We start from the raw sequence: 18066 nt of genomic DNA, 5'->3' as shown, positions 1-18066 counted from the left end.
GCTGTAGTCCATGGGGTCGCTAAGAGTTGGACACGACTGAGGTACTAAACTGAACTGAAAATCCCATTCCAGTACTTGATGTCCCCATTCTGGCGAGCCTAAAATGTATGTCATCCACAAAATGATTTACTGTCTGAACTTGGAACTCAGCCCTCCACCTGTTCTGATCATTCAGAAAAGATTAGGTAGAAACCATGGGCTTCATAACTGGCCGCCAAGCACCCCAAGGGCTTGCTCTTCATTTCCCTTGTCATTCACCATCGCTTACAGTACTGGGCGCCCAGAGATGAGCAGGATTGGCCTGGCCCGGGAAACTCCCAGTGTCTGATCGATGTAGAGAATGAAGTTTCAAACTGACACCCGGCACAGAGGATTGGAGTGCGGGTGGGGCAGAGGGGAGACACTGAGCTTGATCAGGTGGGGTGTAGGGCTAGATCTAAGCTTTATAGGTGCAAGAGGAGAGAGCAGAGGTACAGCGCTCTAATCCACCTAGAGGACTCAGATTCAGGGCTGGGTGGCCCTTGCTAAGAGAATACTACACTGCTGGATATTGCAGACTGGGTGTAGGAAACCGGTTTTAGGTGATACTTATCCATGACAAGCCATTTGTCCACATGCTTCAGTGAGTCACAAACTCCCCGGGGCAAAACCCGAGTGTTGTGCCTACAACTTCTTAGGGCACCTGCACAGAACGTTTAAGTGCGGGGGCGCCCTCAACACTGGGTTTCTATTTAGACCTTGCCAGGCGCCAGCCCAGCAGCCTGACCCCGCCCCCTGCTGCCTGGACCCACCCCCGGGGGCGGAGACATCCTAAACTGGAGGCTTGGTGTAGAGCCGAGAGCTGCTGCGGCGCAGCGCATTCCTAGGCGCTGCGCTCGGTGCTCTACTTAGAACCCCGAGTTCGCGGCGCGGAAACTGCGCAGGAGAGTCCACTCGGGCAGGTGCGGCGCGGTGCGGCGGTCTGGTCCTCGCCCTTGGAGGACAGATGTGCCTGGGCGTCGCGGCGCGCAGACCTGAATTCAGGTGAGGGCAGAGGGAGACGACGAGATGCCCTCGGAGGACCCCTGCCCCCCCGGCGCCCGGGGGACCGAGCGCGCGCCGGGCCGCGAGCCGCGCCTACCCAGCCAGCTTCTGCCAGAGCTCTACGCCTTCGCGGCGCGCGTGCTGTTCTGCCTGGCGCCCGTCTACCTAGCCGGCTACCTGGGACTCAGCATCACCTGGCTGCTGCTCGGCGTCCTGCTGTGGATGTGGTGGCGCAGGAACCGCCGCGGGAAGCTCGGGCGCCTGGCTGCCGCCTTCGAATTCCTAGACAACGAACGCCAGTTCATCAGCCGCGAGCTGCTGGGCCAGCACCTGCCCGCTTGGGTGAGCCGGGCCTAGCCAGGCGGAGGGTCGGAGTTGGGGGGATGCCTTGGGGGTTCGGAAGGAAGCTGCGGTCGGCGAAGGAGCTGGGGCGCGCAGACCCGAAGGAGGGCGGGAGCCTAGGACCCTCACACCTAGTCCCCAGGGGACAGACCTTGGGGGCTGTGGCCGTGCCTCTCGCCGCGGCGCTCCCTGGTCTCATTCCCACCGCTGGTCCTGCTGTGCTGGGAGCGTGAACCAGGGTTTCACTTGAGGGCCCAGAACCTGGGAGAAAAATCGCAGGAGGGCCACACCCAGGAGAAAAACAAGGGCGTCTGGGACTCTGCAAAGTTACTGGTGAGGGAGACAGAAGACACTTCTTCCACTCGCCTGTTGATTCAAGGCAAAAACGCAGGGTGCAACACTGACAGATACAGCAGTGACAGAAACGCAGACTAGCTGCCGTTGGCAGAGGCCGGGACAGAGGGAGGCGGCCGGGCTAGAGACCAGAGTTCAGGGATGGGACTGCGAGGGAGAGAGAGAGGCCCAGCCTCCGCCTAGCTGGGACACAGGCTTCTCTCCCTCCCTGGACTGGTAGAGACACGCCGATACACACTCTGCAGCTACACAACCATCTCCTGGTGTGGAATGACCTGGGCTGTGGCTTCTCAAATGCTTCTGATCCTGAGAATCTCCTGGCCCACCTAACAGAAACAAGCCTAGGCCCCACCTCACAACCCCCAGGTGGAATTAAGGAACCTCCCTGAGTCTCATGATCAGTTTGGGAAACACCTGCAAGAGGGGCGTTTGGTCTGAGACTTGGTCTGCTGTAAGCCCTCTTCTCTGGATGATGAACTGGGGCTGGTTGTCTCTGATGGCTTCCAGATACATTCAGGCACACGGCGGGAGAGCTGTCCAGAGGCCACCAGACCCCTCACCTCCTCTGGCTTGAGGCCTGTACTCTAGAATCCAGCCAGGCTGTAGGTTCCTCACCCCCACCGGTGACAGTAACTGCTGAAGGGGGATGAGAAGAAGATATTAGAAAGGCCCGTTTATGTTAAATTCGAAAGTAAGCCTTATTGCATTAGTTTTCTACAGTTGCTGTAAAGTACTACAGGCTGGGTGGCCTAGAAATTTATTAAGACCAAGGTGTTGGCAAGGTTGGTTTCTTCTGATGCCTCTCCTTGGCTCTGTCCCCTTATGTCTTCATGTGGCCCTCCCTCTCTACATATCTGTGTCTACATTTCCTCTTCTTATAAGATCATCAGTCAGATTAGATTAGGGCCCACCCTAATGGTCTTGTTTTAACTTAATCATCTCTATAAAGACTCTATTTCCAAATACAGTCACATTCTAAGGTACTCGGGATTGGGACTTCAAAATATAAATTTTGGGAGACACAATTTAGCTCATGATACCTTTTATTTATTTATTAACTGCTCCAGGTCTCAGGTGCAGCATGCAGGAATTTTTTAGTTGTGGCATGTGATCTAGTTCCCTGATCAGGGATCAAACCCGGGCTCCCTGCATTGAGAGCACCGAGTTTTACCAACGGACCACCAGGGAAGTCCCCATAATACTTATTAATATATGGATGGACAGTAAAGCTTCAGAATTAGGTTTACAAATATTGGGTAGCAGCCTTGGAGACTGAGTCTGGGGCCTGTCTTCCCCAGACCTTGCTTGTTCTATGGAGGCTTGTGATCTTGAGAAGTGTGGACCCAGAGAGCAGGCCTGTACCTGACCACACTCCTTACTCACTGATGAGGATCTCAGGCTGGCTGTTAGGCCTCTGTCATGACCCCCATGGCAGCCTCAGTCCCTGAGACCTCACCAAATGACACCTCCCCCTTTTTGCCCCTCCCTGTGTTAGGGAGGCCTCCAGGCACTTAGCTGTATACCAAGGCAATGTTTCTGAAATTGGAGTAAGACTCAGATCCTGTAGGGGCCCTGATACTCCCCAACCCCCTATCTCCTACAGACACCATAGAAACTGTTATGGCTTCTCTTGAGGGAGGTGACCCCAGAGCTACATGGACCTACCCAACAGGGAGCTCAGTGAGATGGATGAGACAGAACCCAAGACGGTACCTCCTGGATTCTTATCCTGTAAACCATACCCCAGGCCTGAGCCCGCTGGGTTGAAGCAGTGGCCCTGCCAAGAGCAGTCTAAGCAGAGAAGGCCTGTGAGCATAGCGTGGAGGCACGGTGTAGTTGGTATCTGAGCAGGTGTTGGGTGCTTTGCCTGGCTGATGTGTGCAGTGCAGGCTGAAGAACAGGGGCCAAATTGAGGTAGGTGTGATGGAGGTTGGGGCTGATTCTGAAGGGAGTCTGGGGAAGGTTTTGGAAAGGTCCTGTAAAAAGCAGCAGGGCGGGAGGGGTGAAGCTGGAGGAAAGAGACCAGGTGAGAAACCAATTTTAGCCAAGGTGGTATCAGTGGTAGTGGGGACCAAGGTGCGAGGGTGCGGGGGGAGGGCCCTAGAGCAGGGTGCAGGAGGGACCAGGGTCTTCTGCATTCTGATTTGGAGAGCTGGGTGCCTATGACTGGGACTGGGGATCTGGAATGTGAAGCAGGTCTGGGGAAGTAGGTTGTCTGTGTGAACACCTGTGGAGAGCACACAAATAGATGCAAACGTGGGCTTTTGAATCTGCCTCGTGGAGATTTCCATGCCCAGGGATGATGTGGAAAATCTGGAACCTACTTGGTTGAATTTCCCTCTGCCTGCCTCCTGAGGACAGACACTGTTTATGAAGACAGAGGTGGCTCCCATGTGGTGGGGAAGAGGGACCCTTGCCTACGATTTCAGAGCTTGGGCATCTTTATCTGACATGTGGACCCTTCAGTGGGCCTTCTTCCCTGTTTGGAGAACTGGTTTTCTTGAGTGAAAGGGGATTAATGGACTATGATCTTTGGTGTCCAGAAATATTTTTACTAATTAACAACTGGCAGACCACTAGCCAGGGTGTTGAAGAAAAGGTCTTGAGGGCCTTGAAGCCCTGCAGGTCATCACCCAGCACCCAGTGAATAGGGGTGGACCCCCGCCCCTGCTGCCTATCCAGCCATGTGCACACCTTGCTCTAATTTGCACCCAGTCCCTGTGAGGGGACAGAGGCCAAGGCCAGGCTGAGCCAGACCCGAGAGGCCACAGCAATCCCTTCTCACTGCAGCGGTCATTTCCTGCCCCACTAGACTCCTCCTCAACATGTCATACCAGCTGCTGCCTCCAGGTGATAAGAGAAGTTGCTTTCCCGCGCTGGCTCTCATTGTCCCCACGTGTGAAATCCTGTTAAAGGAGGTTGTTTCTGGTCTAACTTGATACAGCTCCACTCCTCCTCTGGTTCCCTTCCAGGAACAGCTCAAGGGAAGGCTGCTTCTGCTATAGAAGGGGTCACAAGTGACGATGCCAGGGAGGCCCTTGTCCTGTGAATGTGACCCAGCCACGTGGACAAACAGCAGTTCCTCTTCTGAACAGGGGAGCAGCCACTGCCTGCCACTCATGCCAATGTTCCTCATACTCAGTTTTTAGATTTTTCAAAGAATTAAGAGCAAAGAGTTGGACACGACTGAGCGACTTTCATTTTCAAGAGCCTTTGCGGTCAGCCCACCTTGCCAGGGCTGGGAGCGGTGGACAGCACAGTGATAGAACTAGAGACCCTGATCCCATAGTCCCCGCTCCACCACTCATCTAGCCATTGGCCTTGAAGCCTCCGTTTCTACACATGGTTGTGATGAGCTGAGTCTGAAAAGCTGCTTGTTCAGAGCCAGACATGACTGCATGCTCTGGGGGTCTGTCACTGTATCCTTTGCAATTTCCCAGCCCTCTCAACTCTCTATTTTCCTAACATGAAATGAAGCTCATTACCAAATGGCCCAGCAGCAAATGTGCTCTGGAGTTGGATGGCTGCAGGGTGCAGGGCCCACTGGAGACTCCAGCCCTTCCTGGGGTTCCGTTCATGGAATTCCACCTCTGGTACTTCCTAAACTTCCCACCTGATCTTCAGAGTCAGTCCTTGGTGCTCTGGGCTCCTCAGGTAACCTATACTGCTTGAAGCCTCCACCCTCCCCTGCCCAGAGGCTCAGGCCCCCAGCTGGGTCTCCACAGGCTGCCTCCAAGATCTGGGCACAATTGGCCCTTTGCCGCCCTGTGGTTTATGGGTTGTTGCTCATGGAGCCCTTGACCAGCGCTCACTTGGATAATTGGTTTGTTTATCAGATATTTTTGTGCCCCTGCACGAGTGGGCCGGTGTGAGGAGGGAAGTTTGGTACGAGTCTCACCTGCCTCCAGGTGGATGTGTCTGGGGGATGAGGGCCCGCCTGGTAGTCAGGGGAAAGAACTGTCAGAAACCTTGTGTCTATCTGTGGTCTCAGGCCTGGCCATGCTCACTCTCCTGGCAGCTGATAGCAGTCAGTTGGCAGCTTCATGGGAGACAGTTAACCCTCGTGTGTCTCCTGCGGTGGGAGTGGGCTGATGTGATGTGGTCGTGTGGACTTGGAGTCTGAGGCTCATTCACTGGGGGACCTTGCGAAGGTCCTCTATCTTCTCTGAGTCTCTGATTCCTGCCTGACTCTGAGTCTCTGATTCCTGCCTGAAAATGATGAGGTTCTAGGGGATGCTCTAGAGCCTTTTTAGCTGCAGGAGTGTGCCACCACTGATCAGCTCCAACTTAGCTTTTCTCCAGTGCCCCAAACCCACAGGACACTGTTCCCAATCTTTCTTGCCTCCCCACCACCTAAGTGGGGGTGCCCACTGAAGCAAACACCCAGGAGAGGCGAGCCATTCACTCAAAGCATTGAGCGATCCAAGGTTCGCAGCAGCATCCCTGGGACGATGATACCTGGGATGGATCCTTCTAAGTTTCTGTGCCAGCTGTTGAGCCCGACAACCAGGGCTGAGCGCTTTGCTTTCCTGAGGTTGAGAGTTCACATTCCTTTTGTGGGTGGAGCGGCAGTCTTCCAGGGCCCAGGCTCCCACAGTCAGTCCTGTACTAATTCTGCTAATTAGGGGAGTAAATGCAGTGACAGCTGTGAGCTAGGGTCGGAACTCTCAACTTCAATCCCAAAGCTCAATTCTCAGAGTCAGGGCCATGGAGCCTGGTTTTAAACATCAAGACTCGTTGGGCATGGCTTGGAGCTGGGGACTTCTTTCCCAAAAGGCCTCTGCAGCCTCTGTGAGGTCATTCATATGGCTCCGAGTCAGGCCCATCCTCAGGAAGGAAGGGGCAGGGCAGGTTTTAATCATGCCCCTTGGGTCTCTGCCCCACGACCTAGTGATGTGTCATGGACTTATCATGTCCTGGGCCTGGGTTGGGTAATAAGAGAGGCAGAATGTGGGCCTGGCACAGGGAACTTAGGCATCCACATGTTTGTTCCTTTACTCAGTGAGCAAGCATCTATTGAGGACTTGCAATGCCAGGCACCATGCTGCACCCTGGCCCACAACATGAGTGACACATGGTCCCTGCTTTCAAGGAACCCCTGAGCTGAATGCAGACCCACGAGAACAGGCTTTTCTGACACAGCATGATCCTACAATGTGGAATGCACGTTCTGGGAAAACATGGGGGAGGGAATGAATCTAACCCAGACAGCCTCCTTGGAGGAAGAGGCTGTAGGAGGGGGTGGGTCACTCCGAACCCAAAGTTTCCATCATGTTTGGTCACTTGAGTGGCTCATCTTGTCCTGGGGTGAGCAGATCTGGATGGTAATTAATGATACCCAGACTCACAGGACTCTGATGCTGGAAAAGATTGAGGGCAAAAGGCGAGGGGGGTGGCAGAGGATGAGATAGTTAGATAGCATCACCGACTCATTGCACATGAATCTAAGCAAACTCCAGGAAATAGTGAAGGAAAGAGGAGCCTGATGTGCTGCAGTCCATGGGGTCGTAAAGAGTCAGACATCAGACAAGACTTAGCGACTTAACAACAGCAACGAGACTCACAGGAGACTGCCTGGTGCAAGTTACGGGGAGCTGAATCTTCCTGGAATAGAGGAGTCCCCGAAACCTTTTCTCCAAGCTAAGGATCCAAGTCATTGGGAGGTCAGCTGGTAGGTTGGGATCAGGGCCAAGGGTAGAACAGCCCCTGTCCTTCACCAGGGGACAGAAAGGCACGGAGAGCTGATTTCAGCTTGTCTTGGCCTTGTGGTCCAGAGCCTTGACCCCAGGCAGAGACGGTCTGTCTGTGGGAATGACCCCAGTGACTTTGGGGGAGCTGCTGGGAGGTGTGAGCTGTCATCCTCATCATGACTCATGAAGGCCACAACACAGCTACATAGAGGAGCAGGGGACTGGGGCCCTGCCTTCCTATCCTCCCACCCTCCATTCAGAGTTACTTCTCCTGGTAGACTCTCAGGCATTTTTAAATCTCAGGAAACCTAGAGCTCATAGCCCCAAAGTGTTCCTGTGTGCTGGAGGAAAGTTTCCCCTCTCCCTCTTCCCCTCCTTCCTCCTCCACCAACTCCTCCTCCACCACCTCCTCTTCTACTGCAAATAGTGAAGAGACAGTTAAATGTTTTCTGGCCCAGTGGGAACTATTAAAGGGACAGAGTCTCATTCTCGTTACCTCTCCTGTCACTTCAAACCAAGGAAATGATGGTTGAATCCCTCAGGCTGCACTGGGAGTCAGGGCTCAGCTCCTGTGCACCCTCTCTGTGTAGGTGTGGGTGGCTGCTCCTGCCTGAGAAGTCCCATCCCACTGTGCCCAGGGTCACTAGTCCTTGATAAGCCAAGGAACTCTCCAGGAGGTAGGATGTTTCAAAACCCCAGGTTCACCCAATCCATTCTTTTGCCCACACTGTGTTTACTTTTTAAAGTAACTGGCTATAAACTGGTTAAAAATCTCATTTTTCTGGTTATAAAAGTGCAAATATTCCCATGGTAGGATATTTGGATATGGACTATAAGTAAATATTAGAGTAAGCATTTACAATTCCACCACCCGGAAATATACCCTATGTTTGAGAACACTTCCTTTGTATAAAAGGTATATGAAAACAATCTTTTGAAAACTTGTACTCTTGAATTTTTTTTTCTTTTTGTGGCCTTAATATTATCTTGCAAACATTCTTTCAAAAAATCCTTAAAGGTTATGATATCCTTAATATGAAGAGACCGTAAGTGGCTTGACCATTTCTCGGACATCCAGTATTTTGGTTATGTCAAAGTTGGACCTGTTTCTTTGGTGGGCCGAGGTGGGTGTTGTTTCCTCTCTGTGTCTGCAAATTTCTCCCTCTGATCTTCCAGTCTGGCTCCCTTGACTCTTCCTTCAAGTCAAAGCTCAGGGACCTGCGCTGCAACCCTTCTGTCACACCCACTTCCCGTGTTGACTTGCACCTACCTATTTTTATGTCCCAACTTTTCCTCCAGATCAAATAGTCTTTTAAGGTGTGTGTCTTATATCTCTCTGTACCTTCAGCTCTTTGCTCAGTGCCCAGTTCAGATAGGCTTTCAATAAAAATCTGTGGCATGAATGCCACACTGAACATCGGCAATGTAAATCTTGGTCCCTGGACTTCCCTGGTAGTCCAGCAGGTAAGACTTGGGCTTCCAATGCAGGGGACCTGGATTTGATCCCTGGCTGGGGAACTAAGATCCCACAAGCTTTGCAATGTAGCCAAAAGATTAAAATAAAAAAAAAAACACACAACAACTCAGACCCTGTTTCTCTAATTCCTTATATAGATTACACATTAAACTTATCTGTCAAAACTTAAGAACTTGAAAGGTCCTCATTTCCTCTTCACTGTGGCCTTATCAGCATGGAGGAGGAACAGGCAGAGGAGGAAGAAGATGATGACTATTGTTGTTCAGTCATGTCTCTTGGAGCTTGCTCAAATTCACTGAGTCAGTGATGCCATCCAACCATGTCATCCTCCGTCATTCCCTTCTCCTGCCTAAAGTCTTTCCCAGCATCAGGGTCTTTTCTTCACATCAGGTGGCCAAAGTATTGGAGCTTCAGCTTTAGCATCAGTCCTTTTGATGAATATTCAAGGTTGATTTCCTTTTAGATTGACTGGTTTAATCTCCTTACTGTCCAAGTGACTCTCAAGAGTCTCCTCCAACACAGTTTGAAGGCATCAATTCTTTGGCGCTCAGCCTTCTTTATGGTCCAACTCTCACAACTGTACATGACTACTGGAAAAACCACAGCTTTGACTAGCCGGACCTTTGTTGGCTAAGTAATGTCTCTGCTTTTTAGTATGCTGTCTAGGTTGGTCATAACTTTTCTTTCAAGGAGCAAGCATCTTTTCATTTCATGGCTACAGTCACCATCTGCATTGATTTTGGAGCCCAAGAAAATAGTCTGTCACTGTTTCCATTTTCCCCCATCTGTTTGCCATGAAGTGATGGGACCAAATGCCATGATCTTCATCTTCTGAAGGTTGAATTTTAAACCAGCTTTTTCACTCTCCTCTTTCACCTTCATCAAGACGCTCTTTAGTTCCTCTTCACTTTCTGACATTAGGGTGGTATCATCTGTATATCTGAGGTTATTGATATTTCTCCTGGCAAAATTCTCTTGATTCCAGCTTGTGCTTCATCCAGCCCAGCATTTCACTTGATGTACTCTGCATATAAGTTAAGTAAGCAGGGTGACAATATACAGCCTTGACGTACTCCTTCCCCAATTTGGAACCAGTCTGTTGTTCCATGTCTGGTTCTAACTGTTGCTTCTTGACCCACATACAGATTTCTCAGAAGACAGGTCAGGTGGTCTGGTATTCCCATCTCATGAAGAATTTTCCAGTTTGTTGTGATCCACACAGTCAAAGGCTTTGGCGTAGTCAATTAAGCAGAAGTAGATGTTTTTCTGGAATTCTCTTGTTGTTTCTATGATTCAATGGATGTTGGAAATTTTCTCTCTAGTTTTTCTGCCTTTTCTAAATCCAGTTTGTATATCTGGAAGTTCTTGGTTCATGTACTGTTGAAGCCTGGCTTGGAGGATTTTGAGCATGACTTTGCTAGCTTGTGAAATGAGCATGATTGTCTGGTAGTTTGAACATTCTTTGGCATTGCCCTCCTTTAGGATTGGATGGTTGGCCTTTTACTAATTTAATGAGCAAGAGGATAAGTTTTTTTACCCTCAAGGCATTACCAGACCTAGCAGGGTCACTGAACTCTCTGGCAATTTAGAATTATACTCAGGTGGGGCTTCCCCAGTGGCTTAGTGGTAAAGAATCTGCCTGCAGTGAAAGAGACCTGGGTTTGATCCCTGGGTTGGGAAGATCCCCTGGAGAAGGGCATGGGTTCATAGGAGCCCAGCAGGCTACAGTCCATTGGGTCACAATGCGTTGGACACGAATGAAGCGACTTTGCATGCATGCATGCACTCCTTGAAGCAATGACTCTGCAGGTAGCTCAGAGCAGTCCGTCTCTGCTCTGAGCCCTTACTCCTCAGCCTGGATGACAGGCTTCTGCCACCCAGATGACTGTCTGCTCAGTCATCCTGCTGAGTCCAGCCAACTGAGGACAGTTCAAGGCTGGATGTGCTGTTCAGGAACCTACAGATTCTAGAACAGTGGTTATTGTTTAGTTGCTCAGTCATGTCCAACTCTGCAACCCCATGGACTGTAGCCTGCCAGGCTCCTCTGTCCATGGGATTTTTCAGGCAAGAATACTGGGGTGGGTTGCCATTTCCTTCTCCAGAGGAATCTTCCCAACCAGGTCTCCTTCATTGACAAGTGGATTCTTTACTCCTGAACCACCAGGGAAGCCCAAAAATGGAATTCCAAGCTGGCAAAGCAGTTATTTCTCTTAAGGCACTTTGGGCAGGGTGATTTTCACCCCAAAAGTAACAGATTTAATAGCTGTTTTCAGGACTTTCCTGGTGTTCCAGTGGTTAACTCCAAGCTTCCAATACTCGGGGCCCAAATTCAGCACCTGGCTGGGGAACTAAGATCCCACATGCTGTGCTGTACAGTCAAAAATAATAATAATTTTTAAAAGCAGTTTTCATGGTTAAACGTTTACCTCCCAAGAACAGAGAAAAAAAGGGATGTAAGGCAATGTTTCATCAGGAGATAAGTGACTGAAATATGGGCGATTTTCTGGTGGGGGAGGAACTCTGCAGAGGCACCCAGAGAGCAGGGACTGTCTCAAGAGGACAGGAACCCAGCAAGGCCTCTTGTGCAGCGTCCCCTTCCCCGCCAGACACCTGGGAGAGGATCTTCTCTCTTCTTTCCACTGGGGAGGGGTTGGCAAGATCAGATGAGTCAGCAGAAGTGTGTGTATAGAAATGCCCTTTGGAGCAGGATCCAGAGGCTTTTTTCTTCTTCTTTCTAGAAAAGAGAGTATGTACTTAGATCTTTGTGTGTACATGTGATTCAGTGGCAGAAAGTGAAGAGGAACTAAAGAGTGTCTTGATGAGGGTGAGAGAAGAGAGTGAAAAAGCTGGCTTGAAACTCAACACTTAAAAAACTAAGGATCATAGCATCTGGTCCCATTCTTTCATGAGAAATAGATGGTTAAGAAATGGAAGCAGTGACAAATTTTGTTTTCTTGGGCCCCAAAATCATTGTGGATGGTGACTTCAGACATGAAATTAAAAGACAAGTGCTCCTTGGAAGAAAAGCTATGGCCAACCTAGACCACATATTAAAAAACAGAGACATTACTTGGCCAACAAAGGTCTGGCTAGTCAAAGCTATGGTTTTTCCAGTAGTCATGTATGGATATGAGAGTTGGACCATAAAGAAGGCTGAACACCAAAGAATTGATGCTTTTGAATTGTACTGCGGGAGAAGACTCTTAAGAGTCTGGACTGCAAGATCAAACCAGCCAATCCTAAAGGAAATCAACCCAGAGTGTTCATTGGAAGGACTGATGCTAAAGCTGAAGCTCCAATACTTTGGCCACCTGATGTGAAGAGCTGATTCATTGAAAAAGACTCTGATGCTAGGAAAGATTGAGGGTGATGGGAGAAGGGGGTGGCAGAGAATGAGATGGTAAAATAGCACCACCAACTTGATAGACATGAATTTGAGCCAATTATGGGAGACAGTGGAGAACAGAGGAGCCTGATAGGCTGCAGTCCATGGGATCACAGAGTTGTAGATGACTTAGCGACTGAACAACAAGTGATTCTGTGGATGGGTCTGTGTAGTTCTGGGTGGGTGTGTCTGTGTGTACATGTATCTGTGCATCTGTGTATATCTTGGTATGTGTGTCTACATGTGTGTGTCCACCTACCTGTATATGTCTGTGTGTATCTCTATGTCTGTACACAGCTGCTCCCAAGGGAGGAGCCACTGTCTCTGTGAGTGCGAAGCAGGATTCACTGAGTGACAGGCATGCTCTCTAAGTGAAGCCCTCTAGTCCCTTGCCTCCTGAGAGAGTCTGGTGGCCAGAACCTCCTGTCCAGGCCTCTCAGCCCAACTTCAGCCCATCTGTGGGCTCCACCCCTCCACCCCCTGCCCACCTATGGCATGCAGCCCTCACAGTCTGGTTCCATTTCCTCACTGCTGTGCAATCACTTTTCCTAAAGAGTTTAAGAAATAAAGCATGTGACCACCTAAAGATGAAGCACCAACATGACCATTTTGGTGGCCTCTGCCAGTCTAGAATTCTTAGACTTGTTTTATTTATTTGTGTGTGTGTGTGTGTGTATTTATATGGCTATACTGGCTCTTAGTTGTGGAATGCAGGGTCTTCAGTTGCAGCATATGGATCTAGTTCCCTGACCAAGGATTGAACCTGGGCTCCCTGCATTGGGAGTGCAGAGTCTTAGCCACTGGACCACCAGGGAAGTCCCAGACTTGGTTTGATTAGCAGTCTTTCTTGCCTCTCTAGGCTCTGATTACCACCACTCTTGACCATATCTAAAGATGCCATCATTAAATTATTAGTCCACTTTGCCTGGAAGGCTTTGGCCCGAGTACACTAATAGCAGCTTGACAGTGTTAGCTTACGGAGGCTGTAGATGTGGGCTGAGAGCTCATCTGTTGAAACTTGCCCAAGGGCTCCTGCGGGCGGAAGAGCAGGCATCTGAGATTCTGGTGACTTGACCACAGGCCCCAGCAACTTTTGAATTTTCCAGGATTGCTCTGGAGAACTGCCCATACCCGTAATACATCAGTCAGAAGAGTGTTCGTGTTTCTATGGAGATGAACCTTCAAGAGCTCTGTCTCCATTTAGAAGTACATCTGTCCTTTCTCTCTCTGGATTGTAGATCCTGTGGGCAGCACAGGACTGAGCAACTTCTCTGCTCTCAATCAGGATAAACCCGAGGCTGCAGGAAAAGGGCCACACACCTGTTAGAGGCCAGGGCAGCCTCAAGCCAGGCAGAATCGTGATGCTGTGTTTTTCACCTGTTAGTTCATGCCTCCCTTTGCTCTTTGTGGCACAAAAGATTTTCCCTTTGTAAAAGAAGTGAGGTCCGTAGGCTACGGGTAAAAATTTGATGACAAAGCGATATTCTCCTAAGAGTAATCACTGGAGACACAGGCTGTGACTGTATCCCTGGTCAGGAACACTGGGGAGCAGAAGGGCCACCTTGTTCTAGGTCTGGGGCAGGTCCTCCAGCCTGGGAGGCCCTGAGCACTCATGCTCTCGCATCCTCCACCACCAGGATCAGAAGGAGCAGGTGAGCTTATTAAAGATGCAAGTTTCAAGGCCCTGCCCCATCCTCCTGAGTCAGAATCTCAGAGGGACCTGACCAAGAATCCACATTTCACCAGCTTTCCAGGTGAAGTTTTTATACAGAAAAGTTTGAGAACTGTTCAGAGTCTAGCCCTTTGCATTGCCTGGTGGTGGGTGTGTCTCTCATCCTAGCTGGTCCCAGAGACTCCTGGATACTCCCAGGCTCATGGGAATTGGAACGAAAATGACTTTAGGATTCAGTCTGAGAGTGAGCCAACCTGGCTTCTTTTTCTGCCTTCCCTTTGTTTACCTGGGGAGGGAAAGACAGAGGCAGAGGCTTTGATTGGATCCTTTTGCCCTGCCTACGTTTGGAGCACCCCCATTGGGCAGAATTTCCCATGGGGCCTCTTGGGCACTGGGCTCAGCCAATCAGCAGAGGCCAGGGAAACAACAGGGTCCTTCCTCTTGTGCTTCAGCGGTTTTAGCTGTGTTATCCTCTTCTCATCTTCTGCTCTCTTTTCTCAGCAGTCTCCCAAAGTGCAAAGCCATGGGCACGAGGAGACCCAGAGAATTTGCTGGGCTTTGGATCAAACAGAACTAGACATACAACCCACAGGATCTTGTTTTTGGCAAGTACCTAAGGTCAGAGGTGTCAGTGTTTGTACCTCTGAGGTCTGTATGCCTTCCACCAACAGTCACCATTTCTGGAGCATTTACTCTGAGCTGGGAAGTATAATGAGCACCATACTTGAATTGTTTTATTTAATTTTCTCAATAACTCTGTGAAGTTGGTAGTACTGTGCCCACATTATGGATAAGAAAACTGAGGTTGACAGAGGTGGCATTTTAAATGCATAGGAGTAGGTTAGAAAAGCACTAAGAAGTAGATTTCAAATGCTGACGTTTCAGGCAGCAGCAGGAGAGGGCAAATGCATGAGGGGAAAGACTTGAAGGCTGGACTTAGGTGAGAAGATCTGAGTTCTGGTCTCCTGGTTGATTTTGGCAAGTGCTATTCTCTGAGCCTCTCCTCATATGTAAAATGGGGATAATTGCATGTTTGCTGTTCACTTTATACAACATGAGGAGGATCAAATGAAAGTGTCTATGGAACCCTATGCATGTGTTAGTTGCTCAGTATGTCCAACTCTTTGCGACCCCATGGCCTGTAGCCCGCCTGTGTCCATGAGATTCTCCAGGGAAGAATACTGGAGTGGGTTGCCATTCCCTTCTCCAAGGGATCTTCCTGACCCAGGGATCAAACCAAGATCTCCTGCCTTGCAGGCAGATTCTTTACCATCTTTTATCACCAGGGAAGCCCTTAGTGACTTAGAAAGTGTGGCTTAGTGGTGAAGGCTCAGGTCCCATGAGGGCAGTCCTCTGCCAAATTAGACTTTCTGCAGGAGATGAAAACAGTGGTATGTAATGTTTTATAAGAGGAGTGAGTGTGGACGAGTGGAAAATCACAGACAGTCCTGGATCTGGGTCACAGCTCTCGTACTCCACAGCTGGTGATTGTAAGTTCACTCTCAGCCTTAGTTTCATTATCTGTAAAATGGGGCTAATAAGGGATTAAAGTAAGTCTTAAAGGACATAACATGAATTCAAAAAGGTTGAAAACAGGATGGAAAAAAGATACAACTGGACAACTTTGAAATAAAAGCAAGCCCATAGTAACAATTTTCATATTAACTCAGATATGTCTTAAAGACAAAGATGTTATATGCTTATAAAAGTATGAAAATGTTAGTTGCTCAGTCCTGTCTGACTCTTTACACCCCATGGACTGGAACCCACAAGACTCCTCTGTCCATGGAATTTTCCAGGCAAGAATACTGGAGTTGTTGCCATGCCCTTCTCCAATATGCTCATTAAAGGAACCATATTTAAGAAGGTGTAATAATCATGGCCATATATGTACTTCATAATATAAACTTGAAATATAAGCCAACTACTCACAGACTGCTCGGAGAATTAGATAAATCAGCAATTGGGCTTGAAGTTTTTCATATATTCCTCTCTGAAAATGAAAAATCAAGTATACAAAAGGGTAAACAAGGATAAACACTATTTAAAGGCAGTGATTAATAATTTGTCATATGTGGAACAGTCATGGGAATTAATCATATACCAGGCTACAAAGATATTTTTGATATATTCCAATGAATCATGTACCAGGCCACAAAGGTATTATCAATATATTCCAATGAGCAGAGTGTTCGGAACATAAAGAAATGAAATTAGAAAACAATAATGAATAGTTGTAGGTATATGTCTAGATAATTTTAAAATACTACTATTTAAAAACCATTGTTTTAGAAAGAAAAACACCAATACAATATATTAATGCATATATATGGAATTTAGAAAGATGGTAACAATGACCCTATATGCGAGACAGCAAAAGAGACACAGATGTAAAGAACAGACTTTTGGACTCTGTGGGAGAAGGTGTGGGTGGGATGATTTGAGAGAGTAACATTGAAACATGTATATTATCATATGTGAAATAGATCGCCAGTCCAGGTTCAATGCATGAGACAGGGTGCTCAGGGCTGGTGCACTGGGATGACCCTGAGGGATGGCATGGGGAGGGAGGTGGGAGGAGGGTTCAGGATGGGGAACACATGTACACCCATGACTGATTCAAGTGAATGTATAGCAAACACCACTACAATATTGTAAAGTAATTAGCCTCCAATTAAAATTTTAAAAAAAAAACTTTTTTAAAAACATGGATATTTCAAAAACTGAGAGCTGAATAATGATGAAAAACAATGTTGAAAATTGTAAGGGAATTTATAACTTTAAATTTATGATAAAATAAGAAAAATTGAAAAATGATTCAACTCTAAAACTCAGAGAGTCTGACTAATAAAAGAACAATAGGTTTAGATCAAAGAAGAAAGAAGAACATGATAAATATAAGGATGAAAATGAAGAAACATTTTAAAATAACAGTAGAGACTTCTTTGGCAGTCCAGTGGTTAAGACTTCATGCTCTCAGTGCAAGGGGCATGGGGTTTGATCCTTGGTTGGGAACTAAGATTCCTCAGGCTGCTCAGTGCAGCCAAAAGTATAAAAGGTAAAGAAAATTATTAACTGAAGTTAGTTGTCTGAAAAGATTAAACAACAGGACAACAGGTACAACTTTGTCAAGCTTGATTATGAAAGATAAACTATTGATGCTTTTGAACTGTGGTGTTGGAGAAGACTCTTGAGAGTCCCTTGGACTGCAAAGAGATCCAACCAGTCCATTCTGAAGGAGATCAGCCCTGGGATTTCTTTGGAAGGAATGATGCTAAAGCTGAAACTCCAGTACTTTGGCCACCTCATACGAAGAGTTGACTCATTGGAAAAGACTCTGATGCTGGGAGGGATTGGGGGCAGGAGGAGAAGGGGACGACAGAGGATGAGATGGCTGGATGGCATCACTGACTCGATGGATGTGAGTCTCAGTGAACTCTGGGAGTTGGTGATGGACAGGGAGGCCTAGCGTGCTGCGATTCATGGGGTCACAAAGAGTCGGACACGACTGAATGACTGATCTGATCTGATCTGATAGAATGAAAAAGGCAGAAATGACTATATAGGCATAACAGATTAAAACAATGAAACATTGTAAATAACTATGTTTCAAGACATTTGAAAGCCTGGATGAACTAGATACATTTCTAGAAAAATATAAATGTCAAGATTACCACACTAAGAGATCAGTAGACCTTTAACCTTTAAGGACACCATTGACCTCTAAGGAGAAATGGTGATTCAGTTCAGTTCAGTCGCTCAGTCGTGTCCGACTCTTTACGACCCCCTGAATCGCAGTATGCCAGGCCTCCCTGTCCATCACCAACTCCCAGAGTTCACTGAGACTCACATCCATCGAGTCAGTGATGCCATCCAGCCATCTCATCCTCTGTCGTCCCCTTCTCCTCCTGCCCCCAATCCCTCCCAGCATCAGCGTCTTTTCCAATGAGTCAACTCTTCGTATGAGGTGGCCAAAGTACTGGAGTTTCAGCTTTAGCATCATTCCTTCCAAAGAAATCCCAGGGCTGATCTCCTTCAGAATGGACTGGTTGGATCTCCTTGCAGTCCAAGGGACTCTCAAGAGTCTTCTCCAACACCACAGTTCAAAAGCATCAATTCTTCG

At 48.3% G+C, this 18066-nt stretch overlaps 1 protein-coding gene and 1 non-coding gene across 3 annotated transcripts in view; one reads left to right on the top strand and one right to left on the bottom strand.

The window, feature by feature from the left end:
• Positions 1 to 837: 837 nt before the first annotated feature.
• ESYT3 (extended synaptotagmin 3) overlaps positions 838 to 18066 on the top strand; it is an 88794-nt gene continuing 71565 nt past the window's right edge. For both annotated transcript variants that reach the window (XM_070794149.1, XM_070794148.1), the window contains exon 1: positions 838 to 1365. In XM_070794149.1, coding sequence (XP_070650250.1) covers positions 1048 to 1365 — 318 coding nt within the window. In that variant the 5' untranslated portion in view covers positions 838 to 1047. The remainder of the gene's footprint in view (positions 1366 to 18066) is intronic.
• On the bottom strand, positions 13014 to 13086 carry TRNAG-CCC (transfer RNA glycine (anticodon CCC)). The gene has a single exon. It is a non-coding gene; the product is annotated as a tRNA-Gly (tRNA).

This window comes from Bos indicus, chromosome 1, assembly GCF_029378745.1.
Source record: "Bos indicus isolate NIAB-ARS_2022 breed Sahiwal x Tharparkar chromosome 1, NIAB-ARS_B.indTharparkar_mat_pri_1.0, whole genome shotgun sequence".
Taxonomy (NCBI): Eukaryota; Metazoa; Chordata; class Mammalia; order Artiodactyla; family Bovidae; genus Bos; species Bos indicus.
This window is presented reverse-complemented; position numbering and strand designations above follow the sequence as displayed.